This window comes from Nicotiana tabacum, chromosome 13 (genome assembly GCF_000715075.1).
Source record: "Nicotiana tabacum cultivar K326 chromosome 13, ASM71507v2, whole genome shotgun sequence".
NCBI classification, from domain to species: domain Eukaryota; kingdom Viridiplantae; phylum Streptophyta; class Magnoliopsida; order Solanales; family Solanaceae; genus Nicotiana; species Nicotiana tabacum.
In genome coordinates, this window is record NC_134092.1 from 69,682,613 (window position 1) to 69,698,595 (window position 15,983).

The 15,983-nt window shown below is 37.5% G+C and overlaps 1 protein-coding gene and 1 pseudogene across 1 annotated transcript; both read right to left on the reverse strand.

The window, feature by feature from the left end:
• Positions 1–1,000: 1,000 nt before the first annotated feature.
• On the reverse strand, positions 1,001–13,632 carry LOC107778082 (tropinone reductase homolog At5g06060). Its single transcript, XM_016598267.2, has 5 exons — positions 13,459–13,632; positions 13,130–13,337; positions 3,522–3,738; positions 3,333–3,439; positions 1,001–1,509 (listed from the first exon to the last, which is right to left on the reverse strand). Exons 1-5 carry the CDS (start codon positions 13,545–13,547, stop codon positions 1,321–1,323), a joined length of 810 nt encoding a protein of 269 aa, XP_016453753.1. The 5' UTR covers positions 13,548–13,632; the 3' UTR covers positions 1,001–1,320.
• On the reverse strand, positions 2,983–3,072 carry LOC142168607 (U5 spliceosomal RNA; annotated as a pseudogene).
• Positions 13,633–15,983: the final 2,351 nt, after the last annotated feature.

Here is a 15,983-nt window from a genome sequence, read left to right on the forward strand (position 1 = left end):
AGCGTGCAAGAGAGATGTGTTCTGCGTCCCACAACAATTATTGTAGTGTCCTCATATGTTATTAGACAATTTTCACCAGTTGAACTTTTTGAATTGAGTTAAGCTAAGGTTCAATTTCTCAAACACTTCTGATAGCAAGGCTAAAGGAAAGAAAGAGCTGGGAAGAACTAAATCTTCTACCAATAAAATATATAAGGTAGCATCTCGAGGATAAACTGTTAGTTCCCTACCTTGTTCTCGTTAGAATAAGCTGACCGAAATCCCGAATCAATCTAATTTATTTTGACGCAAATATAAATCGATTTTAAAATGAAGAAGATGAATTGAACAAAATGACATTGGACAAAAGGAAGACGACATAAGAAAGTGCACTTCCAAGAAGGGGGCAAACAATAAGAACATTAACCCTTCTCTAGGGTCAGAAAATTTGCACATCATCACAACACTTCATTCAGTCAATAATTAAGCTGTCACAGTTAAAACATTCAATAACCAGCTCTCCTGAAATAAAACTATCACAAGAATATTCTGAAATTGGTGAGGAGGAATTACTAAAACAAAGGTTAATTACAACTCTTACCTAGAACAGATACTATCATACCAATATTTTAAAAGAGGTTCAATAAGAACAACGCCAGTCTTACTCATTTGGGTGAAAGTTTTAATACTTCCAAACTGGGAATTGATGGAAAGAGGAGCTATCAACACTGTTATAAGCCATATGCAAATTAAAGGACTATTGTAAGATCGGAAGCCTAACGGCTAACTAATTCAATAGCATGCTTTTAGCGTCGCCTTTCCTTCGAATTGAAAGTTCCTTAGAGAGATGGACACACATCGAATGAGTTCAAAAGTCCATTGCTATTTGCGTAATCCTATACAAACATGTGCAAATAATCAAAAAGTTTCCTATCCTACAGTTTAAATGAAATACAGAATTGCACTACCTTCTCAACAAAAATGAAATACAGAATTGCACTACAACAAAGGAACCTTAAGGAACGTGCAAAGCTCAGAAATAACTTCGCATGATATGCAACCGGCAACACAATCAACTACAGAATATGCTGTTCTTAGAGAAATATAAGAAAAAGACAGAAAACTAGAGTTTATACTCAGATAAGAAGGGGCATGCAGGGAAAATTAATGAGGAAATGCCTTATTATGATCCCATATATAAGGATTAAGGAAGATATGAAATAGAGCTTTTATTTCATGATGGTTTCAGCTTGATCAGTAAGAAACAAAGAGCATGAGTATCTCCAGACAAAAGAGATGCAAGGCATAAGCTGCGCTATCATCTCTAGACGAAAACACATATCAGTAGCTTGTCATTTCGAACCCATTGACTGTGAAACCTCCATCAACTGCTATAACTTGCCCAGTGATGTACGATGCTCCAGGTAGACAAAGATAAGCTACAAGGGATGAAACTTCTTGAGATTCTCCAGGGCGTCTAAGGGGAGTTCTAGATATTACGCCATCCAAAAATGTTTTATTTTCGAGCAACTGCAAAATTAAACATAAAATTCAGCAAAAATTGGAGAATATGCGGTTAAGTGAAAAGATTATATAAATATAAATACAGTAAGGGCTAGATTCAATAACATTAACTCCAGATAACAAATCTCTCAAGCTGCTACTGCTCAGTGCTCACATAAAATCCTGAAGCATTCTCCACAAGAAATGAAATTGGCTCCATTAAGATATGAATCATCAACATGCTTTGACAATACATATAACCAAAAGAAACTCTAGTCTTTGAAAACATTGCAATCGTGATATAATTCTCTACACAAAGAAAAGTCAGCAAATACAAATTTTCCTGTCACATTCAGGGGATTTTTTTCCTTTTGGGAAACAAAAAGATACTAAAAGACGGTTAACCATTTCCAGTCATTTGCCACTTCTATAAATATTTTACCACAGTTAAATATGCTTAACAATATAAGAACATGAAATTAAATAAACTTTATTCACAAAAAAAAGTATGATTTCAAAGGAAAAATATGTTGTCAAAGGCGAAAAGTTCTAAGAAGTGCTCCATGTCTATTGGGGCTTTATTAAAGTGTGGGCTTTAGCTTAAAAAAGCGCAATGAAGGAAAAAAAACAAAAAATATTTATGTAATTCAAGAAAAAAGTAACAAGTTCATTCGTAATGTTCTCCTTAACTTATTTGCCGGTTATATTTGTTGTTTAGTACCGCTTGAATCAAGATAGAGCTCATGGGCAATGAGGCACGGTACCTTAGTGCCTTCCCTACATTGAAGCACAGCTTAAGTGAGTGGAAGCACGCTACCTGAGCTTTTCTGAGCTTCAGGGCTTAAACGCGCCTTAAATGAGCCTTTGACAACACTGGAAAATGATTGAAAAATAGATCTAAGGACCTGGAAAAGCCAGTAACTATTCGCCATATGCTATTCCTTTTCCAAATGAACACTGAAAACCATGAAATTCTTTTAAGGGTATATATGAATACAAGTTGCTTTAGCAGATTGTCACCAGTTATTTACTCAACATACAATACACTCCTTAAATGAATGCAACAGGAATACAAGTTGTATAAAACAATATGCTGAAGATCCAATAGATATCACCAAGGGGTGTGGTGGGATGAATGAGATCCCTTTTCCCTTAACCGGAGGTCTCAAATTCGAGCCCTTGTAATTAAGAAACCCCTGGTAAGGAACGGTTCTCCCCTTTAACGGGCCTACGCGGTGCGAATCCAGACCAATCGGGTTAAAGGGTTCCAAAGACCGGATGGTTAGTCCAAAAAATAAAATGAAGAAGAAGAAGCCTTCCGACGATATACATAATGAAATTAGGTAGTTATTATAAAGCTCATGACAAGCTATTTTCACATTTATGATACACCATGTAAGTTCATGCTAAAAAATACAAGACTTATTATACAGTACAGTTAATTTGAGTCTATTAAGTTAGATAATGGCTAAGCCATGTTCTTGTGCAATGGCTGTTTTTCAATTTGACCTATGCCACTTTGTGCAACAGGCACAGGTATTCTTTAGCAAAAGGCAAAAGAATAGTTTGCTATGTGCTCATTGTGTGGCATGCCGTATATTTAGTTTTTTTCTTATGACTGTAAAAACTCTTAAAAGGTCATTTTGTGAGCCTGTTATGTAGTCTGAACTGCAGCATGCACCAGACACAACTTGAGAGAATTAATAAATGAAAAACGTGTAAATTCTCCGCGTGGGCCTCGGCGAAATCAAAGAAATGTTTTGCCTCAGGTAACTTGTATCTCCAATCGACAAGTACTTGCGCAAAGAGATTCATAAAATCAAATGCATAAGCAAGATTAAGAATATTACATGTTCTACCAAAGACGTCCTTATATACCACGGGGCAACACCATTAACCCGAATGCTATCGTTTGCCCATTCACAAGCCAGATTTCGCGTGAGTTGATTCATTGCCCCTGAAGTTAGTAAAGGAAAAGAAAACCTCAACACTCTATCTTCAATTGTTTAACAACTCAAAAGAGTGATAGTACAGCTAACCTTTTGTTGCTCCATAGATTGAGCCAGAGGACAGGTGCACCAGACCAGCAACAGAAGAGATAAAGACAACAGATCCATTTCCAGATGCTTTCAAAAGAGGGTGAGCAAGTTGACACAGATGGTATGCAGATTCTAAGTTGGTACTAAGAAGACGGGCATATTCTTCAGCAGAATAATCGGTGGTGGGCTTCCTAATGTTTGTCCCCACATTGTTTACCTATGGCCAGAAGATAGGACAATTACGTGGTTCAAAAAATTTACAGTCTGAAAATTGGGCCATCTAAAAACAGAAACATACATGTACAAGAGCAACAGATTGGTAATCAACAGTTTCTGTAGGACTTCTTTTTTGCACAAATAACAAGTAAAAATCCTTATGAAGCTTTAAAGGATCGCATTGGAATTTAGAGTCTGAAAACAGATGCGACAACACCATTCAAATGAGAACCTTAATAACATATATAGTCTAAGAGAACCTATAATGTTAATGCTAAGTAAGCTCTTTTCTGTCTATATGTCCTATTCTTTCACCATTAAACTAGTATTAATCAGTGATAGATCCATGTGATAAATCGTGGTGCATGTGCACCCTTCCTATTGGCCAAAATCCTGAAAAATATAGACATAATATGTTTAAAATGGCTATATATCATTATTATGCACCCATGTGCATGGCGAATTGAACGGTGCCCTGATTTAGCTTAGGTCACTGAAGACTCTGTCACTCATTGTCACTCATCAATCACTGTTAAGGATCTCTTGGTGAAAATCATCCCCATTTTTTACATGTGTGACTCCTCTTTTTATGTCCTTATCTTTTATTTCTTCCTGAAAAAGCTAATCTCAATTCACACCTTTGACAAAGTTTAATTTTCATCCAATAATATAACTGATAGATGCGCTTTCCTGACTTGTTAACATTTTGTCTCCTAATTCAGCTTCTAATTTTACTTAATAGATTGAATTAAAAGAAAAATCAAACTCTCGGGCCGATGATCAGTTTATTTGTATGAACCAACAACTTAGTAACCCAAACAGAGCTCAAAATTGACCAAACTGACTCATATACACTCATATTTTTGTGGCTAGTGGCATGCCTATATTAAGGAAATGATGGTGGTACACCCATGGTTTCCAGATCATGGATCCGCCTGGTATTAACAATGTTGACATTCGCTAAATTGGTTCCCGTTGGAAGTCACATATAAATTAAAATACTACTCATAGTTCAAACAAACTAGCTCCGCAACTACTAAGTGTTAGCATAACGTTTGGCTTATATTCAGTTTTAAAGCACTACAATACTGTTGGATATTGGGTTTGGGTCACGGGTCGCCCATATGGACTGACCCTACCCATTTAGAGGAGATAAAACCTTAAAGAGGTTACCTAGGGAAGTTAAAACACAGATAAATAAAAGAAAAAACTGCTGCACGTTAAAAAAAATAGTGGGAACGTGCGATTGTGTGAGCGGCAGTTTTTTCTTGAAACCTCTCTCTCCTTTATATATCTTTCTTCATCAACAGAGAAAATTGCTATGAAGTGATTCTCCCTAAAGTAAGAAACACACTGTGAAAAACAAAAACAAGGTATTTAGTTCGTGAACAAGAATTTCGTTTCCAAGAGAGACGAAGTCGGATTCAGGCAATTGATTGGAACAGATTCTGCAAAAACTTCCGCTGTTGTTAACAGGTACACAAATTCGATGTCCCTATCTTCATTGGTATCAGAGCCTTTGTTGTGTGTTCTATTATTTTGAATACACAGTTGAAGAATATTGCCATAAAGTTCTTTAACAATTCGTTTATTGGAAACGATACTCCTGTTGTGGTGGATTAAAACCAGAACTCAAATTGTTTTAATGTATTGGCTGTATATTTTTTTTAGTGTGTTTTTGACGCCGTCAATAGCGGCCTCCAACGTAATACAGTGACAAGTTTTCTATTAAAAGGTTCAGATATATTTTCTATATGCAAAAGAGAACAAATGAGTAGAGTCACTTTCTCTGTTTGGCATTTTCTTTAAATTTTTAAAGCCATTGCCAGTAAGTCTTCACAAATATTGAAAGAAATCTCATAACAATATTTGTTTCTAAAGAAGTGGCTTCACATGTTATGATTTGGGTCATGAGTGTTTTTCATGTAATGTTAAAGAGATGTTTCTCTATGATCAGATGCCTAAGTCACGTTTTTCCTCTTTATTTGTAAGGGCTTCTTTGTAACAATAATCTTCTCTATTTTGTAATCTAAGAGTTAATGAATACTTGCCTTCCATTTTTTTTTATTTTGGTTGACATATGTTCAAAACAGTGAGGCATGAGAAACTACAATTTTTTTTTGTTTGGGCAGATTGACTTATCTTTTTTGAATGGGTGCATGATATTCATATTTAACTTGTCAACAATATGTACTGATTGTGCCTTAACGTAATGGAATTATGCCAAGTTATAGTCAATCTCTATTGATAGAAAAGTGATCACATGTTTTTTTTGTGCTTAGACAGAGTATTTAAATATTAAAAATACTAGCCTTAGTTACATATATCCCTATTCTTCTACAAGTTATTGTGACATATGTTGTCACATTGAATGGTTGTATCCATTCTTATTGTTTCCTTGGTCCTATTTCAGATATGGGACAAGTTCGAATTATTCCAAGTGGGAGTTCTCGAAGTCGAGGAAGGGGACAACGTAGAAGGATACGTCATCGCAGAACTTATTTCTATAATGATTCAGACTCGGAGCCTGAAGTCATTAGGAATGTCCCAAGGGCGAGGCAAAATGAGTTAAGGGATCAGAGGGCTGAGCGAAGGGAAGGAGAAAAGAAATTTAGGGATTTTAAGGAATTTAAAATGGGCCCTGATGCTTCCATTCCTGAACATGTACGCCTTTTTAGGTTAAAAAGAGCGGAATTGGCTAATTACATAGAAATCACTGATTGGGAAGCATTAGCTATTTTAGCGGACTCTCTTCGAGAGCCTTGGGGTGAAATTTTAACTGAAATTTATCATGATGTTTGGTCTAGTGCACCTTTTAGCGTATATGTGCAAGAGTTAGTGTTCGATTGGTACATGTATGTCCTAACAAACATGTAAATTGTTATTATGTGTTTTATCTTAATGAAATTTAAATTATGTTGGTTGTCTCACCAGTTACATATATTATTTATTGTTTTATTTTGTAATGGGATTGAGACTTGAAATGAAGTACACACTAAGAAGTGATTTTAATATTAATTAAAATATTTAGATATAGATGATGAATGGAAACGTAGTGACCTTTCGATTCTATACTAAATGTAAAATTAATATTATAATTAATTTACTTGAGTGTGTAATCACATGCATAAATTGACTGAAGTAAATATTGATGAGCTAAACTTGTAATATTGTCTCGAATAACAGACATGGCATCGAAAAGTATCATCGCTGACTTGAACAAGGGTGACAAACTGAATGGTGAAAATTACGACATCTGGAGTCGTAAAATGTGGTATGTACTCGAAGAGCAAGATGCTCTTGAAAGTATTAACCATGTTATGAGTCACCCAGATGAGGGTAACACTGCCCAACACAGGAAGGATCGGGAAACTAAAAATATTTGGAAAAAGAAAGATTCCACTGCACGTGGAATTATTGTAAGTTTAGTTGTTGATGATCTCATCCACGAATGTGAGCAATATCCTACTGCTCAAGCTATATGAGCACATTTAAGAGAGGCATATGGGGTACAACTGTAACTCGCCTTCGACAGCTGACAATCAAGTTTGACACGTACAAAAAACGTCATGATCACAGTGTCAAGCAACATCTAAGGGTGATGTCAAACATGATTGCTCAACTCAAAAGTGATGGTCATGTTCTCTCTGATGAGTAGCAGGTTCAGGCAGTGATTCGGTCTCTTCCCAACAATTGGGAATATCTGAAGGTAAACTTGACCCACAATGACAGCATCAAAACTTTTGCTGATGCTGCCCGTCATGTGGAGCTTGAAGACGAGCGGCTTGGTGCTGCTAAAGCTGTACCTAATGCCTTTGTGGCAGAATCAAGTGGTACAAAGAGATCAAGCTTCAAGCGCAAGAGAAACTGGAAAAATGACGGAAAGGGTAAGGAGACCGGAGAAAGATCCTCCAAGAAAAGAAACAAGCCAAATTCTAAGAAAGGAAAACGGCTTTACAAGAAGAAAGACAAGAGTAAGATGAAGTGCTACAATTGCCAAGTTCTAGGGCATTTTGCTCGTGAGTGCACTGAGCCGAAAAAGGTAGCATTTCAAAACGCATCTCTTGGTGCTATATATGTTTCTAGCACTGTTTTACTAACTGAATCTTATCCTGTGTGGATTGTAGACTCAGGGGCCACCGACCATGTGAGCCGTGATAGAGAAGCGTTTATAGAGTTTCGTCGAGTTCCACCTGGATCAAAACATATATATATGGGAAATAATGCAAAGCTTGAAGTCAAAGGAATAGGCACTTGCAGAATGGACAGGTGTGGTGGCCAATCATTGATGTTGCATGACGTCCTATATGTTCCAGAGATTCGACGAAACTTAGTCTCTGTGTCTGTTCTTCTAGATTTAGATTTCAATTTGAACTTTAGTCGCAATGGTCTTAGAATTACTCAAGACAATGTTTTTTTATGGTTTTGGACATCGTTATGATGGTTTTATTGTGTTAGATTGTAATCCTTTTACGTATAACTATTATGTTGACCGTTGTGTTATGGCATGTTATTCTAGTAATAATGGTGTTGATGTTATTACATGGCATGCAAGATTAGGTCACATAGGGCAGAGGATCGAATGAATAGATTGGCTAAGGAAGGACATTTAGATTCTTTCTCTAAAATTGAAATGCCAATTTGTGAAAATTGTCTTCTTTTTTTTTTTTTATAACCGTGGTGTCCGGACCAGCTTGCGTGCACCTCGACTAATTCCACGGGATACCTGCCACCTCCCACCAGCAACAGGTACCAGGTAACTCTATCCACCAAGGCTTGAATAGATGGGAAGAAATCGCCTAGTATTTGCCTCCACTGGGATTTGAACCCGAGACCTCATGGTTCTCACCCACTTCACTAACCACTAGGTCACACCCTTGGGTGCTAATTTGTGAAAATTGTCTTGTTGGAAAGATTACACGTAAATCACTTGGAAAGGCTAAGAGAGCTGATTTTCCTTTGCAATTAATCCATTCTGATATCTGTGGTCCAATGAATGTGAGGGCTAGGTCTGGTGCTTTATATTTCATTACATTTATTGACGATTTCACGCGCTTTGGTTATGTCTATTTGATTTCTCATAAATCTGAAGCACTAGAATGCTTTAAGAAATATTTGAATGAAGCTGAGAATCAATTAGATAAAAGGATTAAGACCTTAAGAACCGATAGAGGGCGTGATATCTATCAAATCAGTTTGAAGAATTGTGTAATGAAAAGGGCATCACCAGACAGTTAACTATTCCTTACACACCTCAACAAAATGGTGTAGCAGAAAGAAGGAATAGAACAATATTGGATATGATAAGGTCCATGATGGCACGAGCAAATTTACCTATCTCCTTTTGGGGAGATGCATTATTGACTGCAGCCTACATATTGAACAAAGTTCCTTCTAAATCAATTTCTTCCACCCCTTATGAACTATGGACTGGTCATAAACCAAACTTAAATAATTTACGACCTTGGGGTTGTGCCGCATATGTAAAAGATTCTTTTAGCAAATTTGAAAAATTAGGTCCAAAAGGCAAGAAATGTATCTTCATAAGATATTCAGAACACTCCAAAGGGTATGTGTTCATTGGTGAATTAGAGGATGGAAGTGTTACCGAGATTGAATCACGAGATATCACATTTTTGGAAAATGATTTTCCAAAGAAGGGCGAGGTAAGGAATGGAGAGCCTCTTTATGAAATGTTGAACTCAGATAGTCAGCAAGTGTCTTCTGACACAGTTGATAATCAAATTGATCAGGATCTTGTTCTTGATCCGAGTGGGAGTGGGAGTTCTCAATCCCAAAATCCTTCTGACGAATCTGAATTTCAACTACGAAAGAGTACCAGGAAAAATATACCCAAACGTACTTATGAGATTGAAGATTATGTTTTCTTGGTGTCTCCCATAGAAATGGATGAGCCAAAGTATGTGACTGAGGCTTTATCGAGCCCTGAAAAAGATGAGTGGATGACAGCAATGAAAGAAGAATTGGAGTCCATGAAAACCAACAAAGTCTAGGATCTAGTTGACCTTCTGCCTGGGCGAAGAGCCATTGGGAACAAATTGGTTCTCAAAGTTAAACGCAAAGCGGATGGGTCAATAGAAAGATACAAGGCACGACTGGTGGCAAAAGGCTTTACTCAGATTATGAGGAAACATTTTCACCAGTTGTGAAATTTATCTCAATTTGCTTACTTTTGGCTATTGTTGCACGTTTGGATTTGGAATTACATCAAATGAACGTGAAGACAGCTTTTCTCAATGGAGAACTAAACGAAGAAATCTACATGGAACAATCTGTAGGCTTCATCGTTAAAGGCCAAGAAAAGAAGGTCTGTAGATTGAAAAGATCTATTTATGGTCTGAAGCAATCTTCAAGGCAATGGTATTTGAGATTTCACAAGGAGGTGATCTCGTATGATTTTACCATGATCAGTGAAGACCGTTGTATTTATGTGAAGAAATTCAATGGGATGTTTGTAATTTTTTCTCTTTACGTGGATGATATTTTATTGGCCGGAAATAATTTGGAGTATTTGAAAACTATCAAGTCATGGCTTTCAAAGTCATTGACATGAAAGATATGGGTGAGGCAGACTATATCCTTGGAGTTAAGATCCAAAGAGACTGTTCCAAAAAGTTATTGAGTCTATCTCAAGAAATTTATATAAAGAAAATTTTGGAGCGTTTTCGCATGAATAGTTGCAAATCCATGGATACTCCTATAGCGAGAGGTGAAACTTTAAGCCTTGAAATGTGTTCCAAGACTGAAAATGAAAAGGAAGACATGTCCCGAGTTCCGTATTCAAGTGTTGTCGGGAGCTTGATGTACGCTATGATGTGTACTCGCCGAGACATTTGTTATGCCGTAGGTCTGGTTAGCAGGTATCAATCCAATCCTGAAAGAGATCATTGAAAAGTTGTAAAGAGAATTTTCAGATACCTGAAGGGAACTGCAGATTATTCACTATGTTATAGTGGAAATGATTTATACTTGAGAGGATATACAGATGTTGGATTGGGTTGGTGACCGGAATGATAGAAAATCAACATCCGGTTATGCTTTCTTACTTAATGGAAGTGCTATTTCATGGAAAAGTAAGAAACAAACTTATACAGCCCTTTCGACGATGGAAGCTGAGTTCGTGGCTTGTGCGTCTGCGGTACAAGAAGTTGTTTGGTTGAAGAGATTCTTTGAGCATTTGGATATTACAAAGAACTCTCAGGGTCCCATGACTCTATATTGTGATAGTCAAGCGGCTATTGCATACACAAAAGATACTAAGTATCACAGCAAGACCAAGCACATTGACATCAAGTATAACTTTGTGAGAGACATGGTTGCAAGTGGAGAGATAAATTTACAGTACATTCCTACGCGAAGCATGATAGCTAATCCTTTTACAAAGGCGATATCTAGAGACCTGTTTGAGAAACATGCTATGGCTCTTGGTTTGCGAAGGATATGAACATATTTATGTATTGTAAAATGACTTTATTATTATTATAATATGCTCATCAATATTTGACTCTTGAAATTATGCTTATATCTCGTATGCAGGTGATAATGTTTTGTTGATAAAGTGTGTCGAACAAGTTGCGAGATTGGCTCTCTTACATGAGCAATCGCCTCTTACGTTAAGAATCGTGAAGAGATGAGACCTTATAGAACCTTGGATAATGCGAGGTTATATTTACTTGTAAAGGTCGGTCTTGACTACTAGTCATACTTACGAATTTTACCATTCGATTATGACTTGTTTTGTAAGCCAGATGCGAGTTTCTCCAAAAGGTTGGATTTGAGGATTATTGAAGTGAGAAACTCGGGTTAGACATTTGGAAATGTCTAGACCAAGGTCTGTACGGTGTTGAATGATTAAAAGAATAAGACACACGCGCCAATATAAGGTGAGAACACCGTAACATGTGTTTCATACCACGTGCGCTATCGACCAATGGGATAATGGAAGAATGAATCCCTGCTTCTTCATTGTGTGAGATCCCAAAGAAGTTATATTAACTTTTATTGGAATACACTTTGACCTTTTACTGTCTCTTGAAGTGCCAATCAGTGTTGCTACTTTAGCATGTCACTAATAGTCATGAGTGATTCGGCAATGCAGTGCATGTCTAGGAAATTTGGAATGAAAAAATTCGAGTAGAAAGGGAAGACAAATAAATAATTTTTTTGTAATTTAACTTGTATTCATAGGTCGACCATTACACTTACCATGAGGGTATTGGGTGTAATTGTGGATACAATGTTATATATGAACTCGAGTTCACCTCTTTTCGAGGATGAGGGATCGGATAACTAGCTACTAGAGTAGCCAACAATGTCTGGGGTATTGCGAGTAATAATAAGATCCTCATGGTAGTAGTGAATCCTTTCTGCATGTGATTGGATTTCTACATAGAGCTATTAAACAACCTTAAAGGGTGTAAGAATATTGTAGCTCTTAATGCTCACAGGTCACACGATCTATTTACCAATATGAATTACGTGTGTTATTCACATGGCACTAGTTTGGGTCTAGCCCATCATGTGCGAAGTGTAATGACTGACCCTACCCATTTAGAGGAGATAAAACCTTAAAGAGGTTACCTAGGGAAGTTAAAACACAGATAAATAAAAGAAAAAACTGTTGCACGTTAAAAAGAAATAATGGGAACGTGCGATTGTGTGAGCGACAGTTTTTTCTTGAAACCTCTCTCTCTCCTTTATATATCTTTCTTGCTCAACAGAGAAAATTGCTATGAAGTGATTCTCCCTTAAACACACTGTGAAAAACAAAAATAAGGTATTTAGTTCGTGAACAAGAATTTCATTTCCAAGAGAGACGAAGTCGGATTCGGGCAATTGATTGGAACAGATTCTGCAAAAACTTCCGTTGTTGTTAACAGGTACACAAATTCAATGTCCCTGTTACTCGATTTTAATCTTCAAATACAATACTCTCTATCTCAATTTATGCGACTTTTTCGTTTTTAGTCTATCACAAAAGTATGACACCTTTCTATATTTATTTAACTTTCTTATTTGATTTATAACCACACAAATATTTATGTCTTATTTTAAACGACAAATTTCAAAAGACTTTCTTTCTTTTAAGCATTTTTTGGGCAGATTTTGACAAAAATCTTCGAATCCCAAAAATAGCTCTAGAGTAGTTTTTGAAGTTTTTGAAAATTTTCAAGTAAAATACTTTTCAGGTAAAATACATGTCCAATTCAACTTTCAAAAATTATTTTTCATCTCACATGCAGAAACTCATTTTTTCAAGTTTCAATCAAATCTATATCTAAACGATAGCTAACATTCTATGTGAAGTCAAACACAATCACATTAAACTAAAACCGAGGGTGTAATAGAAGAATTGGGGTTATAGAACTAACAAGAATGTTCAGCTTTCCGTCGAAAGCAGAGGAGACATTTTCCATGAGCTGAACTCTCTGTTCCCTTGAAGAAGCATCGCAAACAGAACCCTTGACTTGAAGGCCTTTAACGGCCCCCTCTTGCAAGCGTTCGTTGAGCTCTGCTTGATTCCGTGAACAAGTATACACTGTCGCACCCAGTTCCGCTAGTTCCTCCACAACCGCATGCCTAAGAAAATATGGCCATAAATTGAGGAATTGAATACTCATCCAAATTGAAACGCAGATACATTTACTAAAAAAAATAAAAATAAAAAAAATAAAAAAAGGATTTTGGAGTTCGGTTTTACCCAATTCCACGAGTGCCGCCGGTTACGAGGGCGGTAAATCCTGAAAGAGACCATCTGGAACTGCTCCCAATGCATGCAACCTTCGCCATGAATTACTTTCGTAGAGATTTTAACTTCAAATGAGGGAGAAATAAAAGGATATTGTAATAGTAGTAGTACTAGTATTAGAATCCGAGATTAATATTAAAGTGTAAAACAATAATTATAACAAAATTATTTTGAGCACATTATGTTAATTTATTTTCGTATTCGAAATCGGGCTCAACTATTGCACGACATATCGGGTTCGAAACATGAAGAGTTGAAAATCGACCCCGAATCTCATCGAACCAGAACACGAGGTCAGATTGTCCGTCCTCGAGAACATTGAGCCCATGATCCTGGAATCGACCCTGACCCCGAATAAGCTCGAGAAAACATTGCCAGTATAACCAACAGAAGACCGAAATAACGGAAGGCTGAAATATCCGTAACCGGTCGGATATTTCGGCGAAAATCTCGGCACGTATCAATAAAGAACCAGCAAATCAGCAAACCATGAGATTTTTACCTTTTATAGAATTATACCTAAAGTAGGACTCCCCTACTATATAAAGGAGGTTTGATTACTTGTAAAACACATTGTAACACACATCCCAAAGCAATATATTATTATTCTCGTCAAGTTCTTGTTACTCTCTTGCTGTTTCTGTTCTGATATCAATAAAAGCATTTTTGGCTTGAGGGTGACAAACCTTCTAAGTCTAAGACAGTTCAACTTGTGTGGTTAGGCATTTACTTTTCCATTACTTATTTCAATTGCAATCTGATTTGTCATTCAGTATCAAATTAAATCATGTATCCTTAAAACTACTTATAAATTCAATTATTATCCGATTTTGAGGGTAAACAGTTTGGCGCCCACCGTGAGGTTAAGGATAATAGTGGTTATTTGATACAAATCTCCATAACACACATTACTTTACACTTGCTCTTTGAAGTGTCTCTGATTTCAGGATAAAACACAAAATGTCAAACTCTCAATCAGCACCCCTATATGTTGACAACGAGTCCGACCACCACGATGAAAATAACAACATAGCGCCCGGTGAAGGAGTACCGCCCGTTGATCCCATCGGAATTCTGATCGCAGATCCGATTGACGCTAATTCACATGTGGCTATCGACGCAAACTTACCTACCGACCCCGAAAATAGCATTTGTGGTGGAGCCCGATCGGCAACTCAAAATACACAAAACATTGAAGGAGACGGGATCAGTCTACGGGTGATCTTCGAAATATCGCAGGCTCAACATGCGGCGATAGCTCAGTTACAGAACCAAAGCCGTGCACCGAGCAGGGTTGAGCCCGATCCACCCTGGGAAGTCACCCGCAAGGATGAACTGGTCATAGAAAGGTCAAATGAATATGAATCAGGGCTAACCCCGAGATCATAAAAATGCTCGAGGAGCTGACAAAACGGATAGACTCAGGGGAGAAGAAAATAGAAGCTAATGACAAAAAAATGGAAACCTACAATTCTAGAGTAGACCAAATCCGAGGAGCACCGCCAATATTAAAAGGCCTGAATTCTAAGAAGTTCGTGCAAAAACCTTTTCCTCCAAGCGCGGCTCTGAAGCCGATCCCTAAGAAATTCTGCATGCCCGAGATTACTAAGTATAACGGAACGATCGACCCAAATGAGCATGTAACCTCTTACAAATGTGCCATCAAAGGGAATGACTTGGAGGATGATGAGATCGAGTTTGTCCTATTGAAGAAGTTCGGAGAAACTCTATCAAAAGGGGCTATGATATGGTATTATAACTTACCTCCTAATTCTATTGATTCATTTGTTATGCTTGCTGATTCTTTCGTGAAAGCACACGCCGGGGCCATGAAGGTCGAGACCAGGAAATCGGACCTTTTCAAAGTAAAACGGAAGGATAACGAGATGCTCAGAGAGTTCGTGTCCCGTTTTCAAATGGAACTAATGGATCTGTCGCCGGTCGTTGATGATTGGGTCGTTCAGGCTTTCACTCAAGGGCTCAATGTTCGAAACTCGGTGGCTCCGCAGCAGTTAAAACAAAACCTAATAGAATATCCGGCCGTTACTTGGGCCGACGTGCATAACCGGTATCAATCGAAGATCAGAGTGGAAGATGATCAACTCGAGGAACCTTCGGGGTCTGTTTATCCCGTCAGAACCCTCGACAGAGTCAAGAGAGACATCAATCGTGAACCGAGACCAAACAGGGATCGGTATCAGCCATATAATGGAGACCGAAGAAACAGTGGGTCCAGGCGGAACTCCATGAGAAACGAAAGGAGAAATGACCGAAGTCAGAGCAACTAGGGACTCATGACCAAAAACAGCTTCGACAGGTCCATCGGGCCTAAAGAAGCACTGAGGCTATCGGAATACAACTTTAATGTCGATGTTACCGCTATTGTATCAACTATCGGGCGCATCAAAGATATCAAATGGCCTCGACATCTAAAATCGGATCCAACCCAAAGGGATCCTAACCAGATGTGCAAATAT

Coding starts and splice junctions, on each gene's coding strand:
- LOC107778082 (XM_016598267.2), bottom strand. CDS start 13,547: ATGGCGAAGGTTGCATGCATTGGGAGCAGTTCCAGATGGTCTCTTTCA. Junction 3,739..13,129: donor ACGGAAAGCTGAACATTCTT/GTTAGTTCTATA, acceptor TTCTGGCCATAG/GTAAACAATGTGGGGACAAA. Junction 3,440..3,521: donor AATCTATGGAGCAACAAAAG/GTTAGCTGTACT, acceptor TACTAACTTCAG/GGGCAATGAATCAACTCACG.